At 33.8% G+C, this 13,299-nt stretch overlaps 1 protein-coding gene across 4 annotated transcripts in view; it reads left to right on the top strand.

Annotated features, from left to right (window-relative positions):
- LOC110637210 (uncharacterized) overlaps positions 1 to 13,299 on the top strand; it is a 46,309-nt gene that overhangs the window by 2,042 nt on the left and 30,968 nt on the right. For all 4 annotated transcript variants that reach the window (XR_009148084.1, XR_009148083.1, XM_058144855.1 and 1 more), the window contains exons 4-29: positions 334 to 429; positions 542 to 589; positions 1,679 to 1,729; positions 2,258 to 2,361; positions 2,580 to 2,697; positions 2,810 to 2,911; positions 3,043 to 3,243; positions 3,533 to 3,690; positions 4,026 to 4,184; positions 4,698 to 4,790; positions 4,944 to 5,295; positions 5,584 to 5,697; positions 6,812 to 6,907; positions 6,980 to 7,047; positions 7,774 to 7,894; positions 7,965 to 8,186; positions 8,684 to 8,911; positions 9,008 to 9,117; positions 9,361 to 9,457; positions 10,079 to 10,177; positions 10,270 to 10,410; positions 10,639 to 10,707; positions 11,445 to 11,939; positions 12,030 to 12,350; positions 12,598 to 12,729; positions 13,034 to 13,147. Coding sequence is in view for 2 of the 4 variants with exons in the window: in XM_058144855.1 (XP_058000838.1) it covers positions 334 to 429; positions 542 to 589; positions 1,679 to 1,729; positions 2,258 to 2,361; positions 2,580 to 2,697; positions 2,810 to 2,911; positions 3,043 to 3,243; positions 3,533 to 3,690; positions 4,026 to 4,184; positions 4,698 to 4,790; positions 4,944 to 5,295; positions 5,584 to 5,697; positions 6,812 to 6,907; positions 6,980 to 7,047; positions 7,774 to 7,894; positions 7,965 to 8,186; positions 8,684 to 8,911; positions 9,008 to 9,117; positions 9,361 to 9,457; positions 10,079 to 10,177; positions 10,270 to 10,410; positions 10,639 to 10,707; positions 11,445 to 11,939; positions 12,030 to 12,350; positions 12,598 to 12,729; positions 13,034 to 13,147 (3,909 nt within the window). In the remaining 2 variants the exon portion in view is untranslated. The remainder of the gene's footprint in view (positions 1 to 333; positions 430 to 541; positions 590 to 1,678; positions 1,730 to 2,257; positions 2,362 to 2,579; positions 2,698 to 2,809; positions 2,912 to 3,042; positions 3,244 to 3,532; positions 3,691 to 4,025; positions 4,185 to 4,697; positions 4,791 to 4,943; positions 5,296 to 5,583; positions 5,698 to 6,811; positions 6,908 to 6,979; positions 7,048 to 7,773; positions 7,895 to 7,964; positions 8,187 to 8,683; positions 8,912 to 9,007; positions 9,118 to 9,360; positions 9,458 to 10,078; positions 10,178 to 10,269; positions 10,411 to 10,638; positions 10,708 to 11,444; positions 11,940 to 12,029; positions 12,351 to 12,597; positions 12,730 to 13,033; positions 13,148 to 13,299) is intronic.

Here is a 13,299-nt window from a genome sequence, read left to right as displayed (position 1 = left end):
AACTTTCCTATGTGCCTCAAACATTGGAAAATGCAGAAAATATTTTCCGTGAAATGATGGAGTGTAGGGTGGTGCTCTCTGCTGGAACCTAGGTTCAAAGCCTATGAATCACATGCAAAAGGAGGAAAAAGTGTCATATGAGATTTGTTCAACTTGCCTCATGGTTATAAGATTGGATTACTATGGCATGCATATCAATTTGTGCTAGTTCAGGAATGAATTTGGAATGATTACTAATAATTATTTATATTTAAATGATCAGGAAGTTAAAATTTAACTGGATTGCAATGTGAAAGTTTGTGAAATTTTCTTTACATTGGTCTTCTTCTGCAGGTTCCGTGGAAAAGTTTAGGCAAGGAACCTGTGATTGTTCTCATTGATCGTGTCTTCATTCTTGCTCATCCTGCTTCTGTTGGCCGGGCTCTCAATGTAAGATGGTGATTTGTTTAATGTTAATGATGACATACCTATTGTTTTGTTTAACCATGATCTTCTTTTCTTTTTGGTTCTGAGTTTTGTTTTTTTCCAATATTTACTGCAGGACGAGGACAGAAGAAAACTTTTTGAAGCCAAACTTCAACAGATTGAGGTAAAACTCTGTGTCTCTGTGTGTGTGTGTGTGTGATAGAGTTAGCAACAGAGATATTGAAGTTGAAATGAAAATGTAATAGATTAAAGTAATACTAACTCAGATTCAAGAATTACAACAATTACAACTCAAAAACGAGGGAAAAGAAACAAAAAAGATAAATGCTTCATAATAAACCCCAGGAACCCGTTCCTCTGCAGAATTACTCTGCCCCCATGAAAACAGAGAGCAATGCCAGATTTCATCGATGCCCCCTTTCATCCTCCTCTTCTTCTCTTTACACTAATTTTTGCCTGCTTTGCTAGCTGTCCCTCCACATATCCAACCTCAACAATTCCCTCCAATAGCTCATCCATTCTGTTACCGATCCTTCTATAATTCTCCTTGCTCAACCCTACATTCCTGTAAGTGTGTGGGTGTTTGCCACACACAAACACATATGTATTTGTTTTAGATTGATGTTTGCTTCCTTACTAACCACTAAAATATGTGCTCTATATTTTTACAAGGAGTCTATTATTTGTCAATTTGGTTTGTTTCCCATTCATGATATGTTTAAGCACTTAACTGTACTATTTCTGTAACATATAGTGCCACTTTCTGCACAAGATTTTTTCCTTTTATGAGCTTTTATTTTTGAATTCATTTTATTAGTTGTGTTGACATTACGTTCCCCTCATTCCCTGGCGTTCCCTAATCTTTTACTTTCCCATTATCCTTTCATAAGATCACTAGCTAGTTATTACTTTGTTGCTGTGCTGCTTTTTTTTTTTTTTTTTTTCCTTCCAATGCTGCTGCAATATATACTCCTCCTCCTCCTCTTCCTCCCATACATGTCATCCTCCTCCTCTTCCTCCAATACATGTCATCCTCCTCCAAGCACCTACAATATAGATGTGAATAAATCGCCAAATCTTGCATATCTCCTAAATGTAGAGTTCTTGCAGCGTTTCCTCAAAAATTTGTTTTGATGTTGGTCTAGGGTGTTGATGTTCTTGATGTTCATTGCATAGAGAAAGAGAATCTGGAGCGTTATCTGCTGATGAACTTATTATTATATTTTGCTTTTTTACCCCTCTGTTTGTGCAGGAAGCAGAATCAGCAATCCTTGAAGCAATGTCTAGGTCAAAGTTGGGAAATGTACAGTCTTTGGTTTCGGTTCTCCTTTTACTCATGTATTTTAGTTGCTTTAGATAGACACTTAAAATGTTCTGTAAGGGCAAATTCCTTTAGTAATCTTTGTTCAAATGACTGTTCTTGTTTGGGGATGTATTGATAGAAGCTTCTTTTTTATCAGTTATTGAAACTATTATGGCCCTTGCCAGTGTATATTGATTGTTTGAACATTATGATGCTTCTGTTTGAAACCGTTCATTTTGGATCACCCTTATCTTTGGATTATAATTTGTTTATTATCTTTAGATGCTGCTCTTGGTACAATTTATCCATGGAAAAATTTAGGACAACTTTCTTAGCTCTATGTAGAGAAGGTGGCAGAGGCATCTTGTTCATAGGCTTGTAGTTCTCTGTTTTATCCTACATACTTGTGATATTTTTAAGTTATAGCACCATGTGCCAGAATGTGCATTTCTTTATTTATCTCTTTTAAGAAAATTTGTTGATATTAATTAGCATGCTAAGTCAATCTGATATCTGATCCTTTTGCAGCCTTCTCCTGCAAATTCATGGCTAGGTTCTTTGATTGCCACTATTATTGGAAATCTTAAGATTTCAATTAGCAATGTGCATGTCAGATATGAGGATGCAGTCAGGTTGGCATTCATTTTATTTAAAAGTTATCATTAATCTCTCTCTCTCTTCCTTCCTTCCATTTCTGTTTCTTGGTCTCTATGGTGGATTTATTGTAGAGTTATTGTGTGACAATTATTATCATTATTTTTATTTTTGTGCTATTTATTCATGAGTCTTTGTTATTCTATTCCATCCTTTGGTACTCTTTATTATTTTAAGAATATGGATGATTTTGCAGTAATCCAGGGCATCCATTTTCATGTGGTGTTACCTTAGCTAAGCTGGCAGCTGTGACGATGGATGAGCAGGGAAATGAAACTTTTGACACCAGTGGTGCATTGGATAGATTGCGGAAGGTTATTGCTTGTCTTTTTTTTAGAGCTGTTTCTGCTGAAAATTTCGTCTTATTAAGGTTAAATTTTGCTTGCTGTCAAAATTGTGGCTAATGCACATATTTTCTTAAAACAGTCATTGCAGCTTGAGAGACTTGCTGTTTATCATGATTGTAATAGCCTTCCCTGGAAAATAGATAAGAGATGGGAAGATCTCAGTCCCAAAGAATGGATTGAGGTTTGTAGCTATATGTGAAATCATTAGTGTCCAAACTTCTGTAGTAGCTTGCTTTCGTTGAATGGTTGATCAACTAAAATATTATACATTTCTTTGATTCCACCCCCCGCCACCCCTTGTTGATTTGTCAGATATTTGAAGATGGTATAAATGAACCTTCTATTGGCTATGGAATGGTGTCTAAGTGGGCTGTGAATCGCAAGTATGTGCTCTCGCCAATCAATGGAGTTCTTAAATATCATCGTCTTGGAAAACAAGAAAGAAGTGATCCAGAAATTCCATTCGAGAAGGCCTCTCTTGTTTTAAGTGATGTTTCGTTAACAATTACAGAGGTGCAAACTTTTTTTTCCTTTTATTTTATTGTGGTTTATGCCATCTATAAGTTTTGCAATTGCTGCTTATGGTTGGCTATGGAGAAACATGGCAAATTTGAATGTCCATTTTCTTATAGAACAGCCATTTCGCTTACTTGGTCACCTCTTGCAAGGGGTCTCTTTGGTTTATTACTCGGATAAAAAGAAAAATTAAGTGACAATTTCTACCTTCAATTTTTTTTCCCTCTAACTTTTGTTGCTTGTTATTGACGTGCTAAATTCATGTGCTACTTCGTTTTTCTCACAGGCACAATATCATGATTGGATAAAACTTTTGGAAGTTGTTTCAAGATACAAGACTTATGTTGAGATTTCTCATTTAAGACCTGAGGTGACTGTTTCAAAGGATCCTCGTCTGTGGTGGCGTTATGCAGCTCAAGCTGTCCTGCAGCAGAAGCAAATGTGGTACAGACATGCTATTTTTTATATGTTTTGAGTATTTGAATCAACTGCAACTTTCTTCTCCCCCTTTTGTTGTGTAATTGTAATGAAATTTAAGTAACATTCACATATGATTTTTTTTTGGCTGGTCAAAGCTTGACTGCAGCAGATGAAAACGTGCTATAGATATGCTTATCTGATTGTTTGACATTTTGGTTAAAGTAGATTTAAAGAATCTTTTAAAAAAACAAGAATAATCTTTGTGTATGTGTTCTTCATCTATTCTGTAAAAGAACTATAATCCACATGGATATATTTTTGAAGTTGAAACTGACTTTGCATTTACTATCTTGGCTCAGCTACCGATTGTCATGGGATCGAATCCAGCACTTTTGTCAGCTTCGCCGCCGTTATGTTCAGTTGTATGCTGGTTCACTTCAACATTCATCTAATGCAAATGTCTCAGAGCTTGGAGAAATGGAGAAAGATCTTGATTCCAAGGTTATTCTTTTATGGAGGTATGAGAACTTCTTGTTATTTGTAATTTTGTTTTTATTTTATGGGATACACAATGTGGTAGCTCTCTCCCTTCCTAAGCCTCATCCGACTGAACTCAACAAGAACAACCCATGGGGATCTTAGCAAAAGTGAATCATGTTGTCTTTTAGAAATCACTCCTTACACTTACCTATGGTGCTTGTTATGATGTTGACCACAACCAAATCCCATAATAATTGAACTGTCATGGCCCAGACCCTCATTAAAGGCTGAGCAAGTCCTGATTCGTGAGTTTTATGCTAAATGTGGTTTTGGTATCATAAATCCATGTGAAAAGTTTCCATCTTGCATTGTTGCTCTGAAAGACTATAGGTTAAGTACTATTTAAGTATTTGACACTGCGCATCAGACATCAGTTTTAGTGCCTATATTAATAAATGGTGATGGTTAGTTCTGAATGCTATCCACATTGTCCCATTTTCTCTCAGCATAGCCATATCTTGACATCTGAATTTGATGTGTGTATCATTTAGGTTGCTAGCACATGCCAAGGTTGAATCTGTAAAATCGAAGGAAGCAGCTGAACAGAGGAGGCTTAAAAAGAAAAGCTGGTTTTCATTTACATGGTTTGTTGGGACTTTTTTTTTTCTTGTTTCTAATATTTTGTTTTTTATTTTTTTATTTTTATTTTTTCTTCAGCTTTGATGAAGTCTATATTTTACCTGTAGTTTTTACTTCTGAATTTCTGCCTATTTATCTTGAGTTTGCATTTCTTGTAGGCATACAGACTCAGAAGATGCTAATAATGTGGATGCTTCTGAGGGATCACGATTAACAGAAGAAAGATTGACTAAAGAAGAATGGAAGGCTATTAATAATTTACTTAGTTACCAGCAGGATGAGGAGATAATGCCACACGTAGGAAAGGACATGCAGAATATGATTCTGTATTTGGTGACTGTATCTGTCAGACAGGCTGCTGCTAGGATCATTGATGTAAATCAGAATGAGATTATTTGTGGTAGATTTGAGCAACTACATGTGTCAACCAAATTTAAAAATCACAGTACCCACTGTGATGTGTTATTGAAATTCTATGGTTTGTCAGCTCCTGGAGGTTCACTTGCTCAGGTTTGTTGGCTGTGATAGTTGTGACAAGGTTTTGAGTTGATAATTAAGACGGTTTTGGATTGGGATGGAAATTTGGAATATTGAGTTTATACCATTTATCTGTATTTTTACAATTTTCAAACTTTTTGTTTTTAATATTTTCCATTTTACAATGTTTTTGTCTCTCAATTCATTTTGACGGTTGTGGACTAAATTTGTTCCTACAACCAAGATTTAGATTTTTTTTTCCTCTACATATATATCACACTTTTCATTGGGCTTATATGCACTTTGCAATTTGTTTCTCAGAGTGTATCTAGTGAGCAGAAGGCAAATGCATTATTTGCTAGTTTTGTACATTCACCAGTTGGGGAGAATGTGGACTGGAAGCTGTCTGCAACAATTTCTCCTTGCCATGTCACGGTGATTTCTTTGTCCATGAGAGAGAGAGGGAGTAAAGTGATTTATACTTATCAAGTTGCTTACAATCGTTACTTGTACTGCTCACCTTGCCTATGGTAGGGTGATTTCTGTTTATTTAGTAGTTTTAAACAATTATCATTATTGAGCGGATGGAGGCAGTAGTATTTACATTTGCAAATCAATCTATTGCTAATACCCTTTATTTCCCAACTTGATGCTTATATTTCAAAGTAATTTTTTTCCTTTAATGGTAAAAATACAGTTTCCTTATAAGAACCTGAAGCTTCTATAAGCTTTTCTTCCTCCATTGATAAAAATACAGCTATGTTAGTACAAACAACATGAGTTCACAACTTGAAAGAAGGCATAGTGACATTAGAAATCTTGATTTGCCTGAATTCCCTTCAGATTATGAACCATTGTTTCTAATTTTAGCAACAGAAGCCATCAAATTGATGTTTAAGAAAGCATTTGATGTTAGAGGTTCCATTAGTAGCCTATATATTACTGTTGAAAGTTAAGAAATTCATCTGATTGAATATTTGAAGCTGCCAATTGCCAAACAGAACTTGGCTTGATTATTATTTTCTGGTTCATTTGATCTCACTTTTGTGAAAGGAAGAGTGACAACAAAAGGGAAAAAAGGGCAAGTATAAGTTTAATTAAGAAGTGCTGAATTAAAATCTTTCCTTTGCCATCATTTTGCATGCGCAGTTGACCCTATCATACTTTTTTTTAAAGGAAATTCCCTTCTTTTAGTGTTTCTTACTTTGAGTTAGTTGCTTCTGTGAATCTAGGTTTTATTTTTGCAAGTGAAGTGAGAACAGGGAAGAGCCTAATAGTTGTTCTTCTTTCTTCCTTGAGATTTTATAATTATTACACTTGAGAGAAACATATATCTCACTGCATGTCTTTTAGTTCCTAGCTCAAAGAATTATATATGGTCTCCACTATGATTTCAATCATTTCCATTTTCTATCTCATGCTGTATCTATAACATGTTGGGAAGGGAATTTTACTGTTTGCTTGTTTGTTAATATTATTTCCTTATTCCCTTCCAAAGCTTTGTTGTCCCTTTTCTTGTGAAGCTTGCTTACTTATTTTTTGGACACAGGTTTTAATGGAAAGCTTTGATCACTTTTTTGAGTTTGTAAAGAGGAGTAATGCAGTTAGTCCTACTGTTGCATTGGAAACTGCAAATGCTTTGCAGGTATTGATTTAAATACATTGAATGGCATAGCACAGTCAAAAAATCTAATTTTTTCACCAATGCCAATTGCAGATGAAGCTTGAAAAAGTTACTCGTAGAGCACAAGAACAATTTCAGATGGTATTGGAGGAACAGAGCAGGTAATTATTTTCTCTTTTTTTCCCTTTCTATTCTTGCTTTATTGGTCTATATGGTTGCTGAATTGTTCCACTTTTTAATGATTTGAGCTTGTCTTCTCAATGTAATGAAATTCTTAAATACTGAATAGGGAGTATATGGCTTACAGATTACTTATTGTAGTGCAACAGATTGGGATGCTTGATTTCTTTTATCCACTTACCAACTATTGTAAATATTCTTCTTCATTTATTCTGAAGTTACCATCAATAGATTTCATAACAATTTTTTGTTTACTGTTTTGGGATTGTACTTGAATTTTATTCTGTCACATTATTAAGTCCAAGCTTGTTTTGTCAATACAATTTTACTGTTGATATTATTTGTTGATGCTAGTCTTGGAGGTGGGTTGTAAGTGGTAACTAGTAACTGATTTTTCTGTATAAGTATGTAACATAATATTATTGGGAAAAATGTTCATCTTTGTGGGGTGTGCACAGTCTTCTTGCTTCTGATTGATGGTTTTCATAGGAAATCTGTTGATCATCTAATGAGGATATAGCATGTGGATGATTATATATAATATTGGAGGTTTCTTTAATATGATTGAATTGTAATTACTTGTTGATTTACCTTGACCAGTGGTTGCAGGTATTCTTTACTTTTCATTTTTGTCTCACTACTATATATGACATATTTGTGCCAAAAATGGGAAGCAAATTAACAGTTATGTCTGCTTGTTTTGTCAGATTTGCCCTTGACATAGATTTGGATGCTCCAAAAGTCAGGGTTCCTATAAGGACAGTTGGCTCTTCAAATTGTGATGTGCATTTTATTTTGGATTTTGGTCATTTTACATTGAACACTGCGGTATGCTTCTTATTAAGACCTTTTCAAGCTGTTTATACCTTTTGCTTAAGATCTATATCTATTTTTGCAGGAAAGTGAATCTGATGAACAAAGGCAGAGCCTTTATTCTCGTTGCTACATATCTGGAAGAGATATTGCTGCATTCTTTACAAATTGTAATTCAGACTGTCAGAACCCCACGGTGGTTGTACCAAATGATAATAGTCAGGCAATAACATCTCACGTACTGGAAAAAAATGACAATTTCTATTCTCTCATTGATAGGTGTGGAATGGCAGTAATTGTTGATCAGGTATCATATTTTACTTTATTCATTCCCAATTAATGTCATTTTGATTTATCTCTTGATTTCAGGTACCTTTTTTTTTTTTTCCTGGATATCGACACTTTGCATATTCTTACCTTACCTATATAATATTAACACTTTGGTACTCTGGATTTTCTTTTAGAAGCAACTCTTTGTGATAGCAATATGATGCACATGTTTGTTAAATATGGGATTTCCTCATCAAGTATCAAAGCTCATATCTTCAAGTACTAAATATTAATTGAGATATTGCTGTTTTTTTATGTTGAACATTGTACATGTTAGCATTTACATTATATATTTTTGCATATTTTATGAATTGTTAAATCTACTACATAACAAATTTTTATTGACTTTTCTGTACTCTTATGTATCCTTTGTATATTAATTGACAGTCTTTTGTGAAAAAGTTGTGCTTTAGTTTTACCAGTGAGACTATGAAATTATGTGGTGGTGATACTTACTTATCTATTTAACTGAAGATCAAAGTACCTCACCCAAGTTACCCATCAACACGCATATCCATTCAAGTGCCAAACCTTGGCATTCACTTTTCACCAGCAAGATACTACAGAGTTATGGAATTGTTGAACATGCTGTATGATACAATGGAAAACTGTGGTCAGTCAACTGTTGATAATTTCCAAACTCAATTCGCCCCATGGAGTTCTGCAGATATTGCTACTGGTGCTAGAATCCTTGTTTGGAAGGTATGACCTCATGTTTTCAGTTATAAGGAAAATAAACTGGTTGGATACATTAGTAATGAGCAAGAAATTGTTAATATATCAAATTTCTTGGTTTAGGGGATTGGCAATTCCGTGGCTACATGGCAGCCCTGTTTTCTTGTGTTATCTGGATTGTATCTCTATGCTATGGAATCTCAGAGATCTCAGAGCTACCAGCGATACATGAGGTTTTCCTCTTCAATCATCTCTTCCTATTATTTTCCTGTTTATAGGTTTCTTTCTGGTGCTTCGGATTTAGGTCTTAATTATGTTGGCTTTTCAATTGATGAAGGAAATTCTTCTACTTCAGCTTAGCTTTTTGTTTTCCTTGATTTAATTTAATTGTTATTTTACTAGATCATTTGTTTTCCCTTTCAATTATTTTCTAGTTTGGGGTTCTTCTCAGTTTTAATAAAACTTCACTTTTGCAGCATGGCCAGTAGACAGGTAATTGAGGTTCCTCTGTCAAATGTTGGTGGTTCCCCATTCTGTATTGCTGTTTGTTCCAGGGGAATGGACATTCAACAGGTGAGTCAAGTAGGTTTGAATCTATATAGTTTTTTTTTTTTTTTTTTTTGTGTGGGTGCTTCATTCAACTTGATCTTATTGCTTAAGGTATATTTTGTTCTTTGTTATGATAAATAACAAAATGACGTTCGTATTCCTAAGTTGGATTGGGTAAAGTAAATCTTTTGAATTGAACGACTGAAACAAGCAAAAAAAAAAAAAAAAAGAAAATAAAAGAAAAAGAAAGCAAGCAGTTTTGTGGTATAAAACATGCCACAAGGAAAAGGAAAGATTTTGTTAAACAATTGGAGATTATGTCACTGGCTTAAACTCTTTTCTCATCCTGGCCCCCAATAAACATTTATGGTTTTTTCTTCTGCTGGAGTATATAAAATTCTGAAAGCATTATGTTTGGAAGTTTTAAATACTAATTCAAATATGGGATAAACTGTAATAAGTTATGTCATGAAATGACTTCTCTTGCACAATGCTATTTTATTTCTGGAGACAAAGTTCACTGAAATTTTCCATATGGTTAATGGGAGTGAACGTTTCTGCCACCCGATTACATCTAATATTATTTTCTGGTTATATGGATTTGTTGTGTTATGTAAATTTAGTTAAGTTTCTTATTTTCCCCAGGCATTGGAATCTTCTAGCACCTGGATTTTAGAGTTTCACAATGAGGAGGAGAAAGCCATTTGGTTTAAAGGACTTATACAGGCTACTTATCAAGCTTCCGTATGATGATTATATTATTCTAGATTTATTCTTGGCAATTTATTCATAATTTAAGTGCTTATTGCTGGAATTTACATCAATTTTCCATAAAGGTTCCTTCATCAATTGACGTACTTGGAGAAACAAGGGATGCTGCGGCTGAATTTGGGGAACTCCGGACCCCGAATTTGAAAACAGCTGACCTTGTCATTAATGGGGCAGTAGTAGAGACAAAGTTATGTATATATGGAAAGGTGAGATTTATCATTTATCCCATTGTCCTTAAAAAGGAAAAAAATGTTTGTGTATGTACAAATCCATTTTCTCTATGCTTAAGAGGTCTGAAGTGAATTTATGTAGCCATTAGCTTTGGGTACTGCTTGGGGTATTTAGTTTATTGTTGCAAGTACCTGTCCAATTTTCCATTCCTTCCAAGATTCAATAATTTTAGCACTTAAATTTTTTATCTTTTTATTGAGCAGACTGGAGTTGAAGTTGATGAAAAACATAAGGAGACTCTAATCATAGAGGTTCTTGCCGGTGGGGCAAAGGTTGGTGCTATTAGTCTGCATTTTATTTTGCAAAATTAAAATTATACTTATGGGTGTACGCAATTTAATTTAGACCACCAATCTGAACCAAGTCATATTGAATTTAGTAGTTTGGTTTCATTCAGCTTTTTAAATGGTTTAATTTGATTTGGAAAAATTGAAAAAAAGTTTGTAGTTTAATATGGTTTCTAATCTTAAATGATAAAACCAAACTGTTTAATAAAAAGAAATGATAAAAATCAAAGACAAATTATATTTTAATAGATTTTTTATACCTTTCTATAACCAAATAAAAAGTATTTTGTAATAATTAAATGATTACCAATAAGTTGTCTAATCTAGAAAAGAGTATTAATGTTTAACACTATAACCAGAATTTGATAATAAAAATTTTTATATTTTTTTCAATTTAAATGAACAAAATTATTGTGTAAATGAGCTTGCTATAATTTTCAAATTATTTAATATATGTTTTAAAATAGTGGATATAATATTATAATCATAATTAAAATTTAAATTAATGTGAATATCTATTAGGGCTTAAATAAACTTAAGTTACTTATTATTTTTTTTTTCCTTAGTGTATATATTGTTGATAAATCATAGTCAGAATTTTATTTTGCAAAGATTAGTTAGCGTAATCATATTATTGTCCCTTCATACTTGCTCTATTGAAACTCTGAAGTATATCTGAACAATTAAAACATATATTGTTTTTAAATTATATCGGTTTGCAGGTGCACATGCTTCGTTCAGAGGCTGACCTGACAGTCAAGATGAAGCTGCACTCATTGAAAATTAAAGATGAACTTCAAGCTTGTCTGTCTACAAGCCCACAATATTTGGCATGCTCTGTGCTGAAGAATGATAAGACACTTGCAACTCCTAGTCCTAGCCCTCTTGACCTTCAAGGGAGAGAGATCTCCGTGGTACCTCATGATGATGATGATACTTTTACAGATGCTTTGCCTGAATTTTCATCTGCATCAGATCCTGCTGTTTATTCACCCAGAATAGATGTGTCTCATTCTGGAACAGTGGGAGTTATCAGTGACTCTGTGGAATTTGAGTCTGCTGAAGCCTTAATTCTTGAGCAGGATCTGTTACATGGAAAGAGCATTTCTAATGAGACATTTTATGAGGCACAAGGTGGTGATAGTTTGGATTTTGTATCTATGATCTTTTCAACAAGGAGCTCCTCTTCGTCTGATTATGACGGTGTAGATACGCAGGTATCAAACTTGGTTATCAAGGATATCTGTTACAATTCCTTGTCAGCGATTACATTGCTAATTCTGATGTTTGCATTTGAAAATTTTCAGATGAGTATCCGCATGTCCAAATTAGAGTTCTTTTGCAACAGGCCTACTCTTGTTGCTTTAATTGGTTTTGGCTTTGATCTAAGTTCTGGGAATTCTGTGCAAAGTAATGTAAAGATGGATGGAATCTCAGATGACAAATCTTTGATGAACAAAGAAAAGGCTGAAGATAATGGGCGTGTTAAAGGGTTGCTGGGATATGGTAAACATCGTGTTGTATTTTATTTAAACATGAATGTTGACAGTGTCACTGTCTTTCTCAACAAAGAGGACAGTTCTCAGCTTGCTGTGCTTGTGCAAGAAAGCTTCCTGTTGGATCTTAAGGTGAGGAGACGATCATTAGTAATGAAATTGAAACTCCATTGTGAAGTTTGTTATTGACTAACATGACTGCATTTCTTGCTTTTTGTTGTATCACTATTTTATCTATTATTTTGTATTTCTGCTATAGTTAAATCCAATTATCACTTTTATTCACTGGGCTTTATTTATTTATTTTTTTTTCATGCTTTGTAGATCCTTATTCCCATGATTGCTGTTATATTTGACTTTATTTAATTCTTTCTTCAAGATCCATCCTGGTTCTCTTTCTATTGAAGGCACATTAGGAAATTTCAGACTCTGTGATATGTCACTCGGAACTGATCATTGTTGGAGTTGGCTTTGTGATATACGTAATCCAGGGCTTGAATCCCTTATAAAGGTAGTTACTAACTTGACTTAGTGCCTGTTTGGCATTGAGTTTGGAGTGCCCAAACTGCTTTTCTGAATAAAGTACAATTTTAGATGCTGTTTAAAAAAATAATTTGAAAAAAGCTGTTTTATTATTTTAGTATTCTTATTATTAGAATATTTTAAATTTAATTTTAAATTATTTTTTAATATTCTCTAACTAGTATATTTAAAAAGGTGATTTTTTCAACAGCAATACCAAACAGGCTCTTAGTGTTGGCTCTGGTATTTTATAACTTCTAATCATACATAGCGGCTCTGTTTTTCTTTTCCAGTTCAAGTTTAGTTCCTATTGTGCTGAAGATGATGATTATGAAGGATATGATTACAGTTTGAGTGGCCGACTATCTGCTGTACGCATTATTTTCCTCTACAGGTTTGTCCGAGAGGTATGTTGGAATATTACTGGTAATTATATAGGCTTGGTGTCAGCATTTATGTTTCTTCAAATGCAAATTAAATTGTAGTTAACCTTGCGGAAAAGAGAGAATTAACTCTAAATTGTATTAATCTCAATAATAATCATAGTCAATCTACTGAA

This window comes from Hevea brasiliensis, chromosome 4 (assembly GCF_030052815.1).
Source record: "Hevea brasiliensis isolate MT/VB/25A 57/8 chromosome 4, ASM3005281v1, whole genome shotgun sequence".
In the NCBI taxonomy this organism is placed as follows: Eukaryota; Viridiplantae; Streptophyta; class Magnoliopsida; order Malpighiales; family Euphorbiaceae; genus Hevea; species Hevea brasiliensis.
This window is presented reverse-complemented; position numbering and strand designations above follow the sequence as displayed.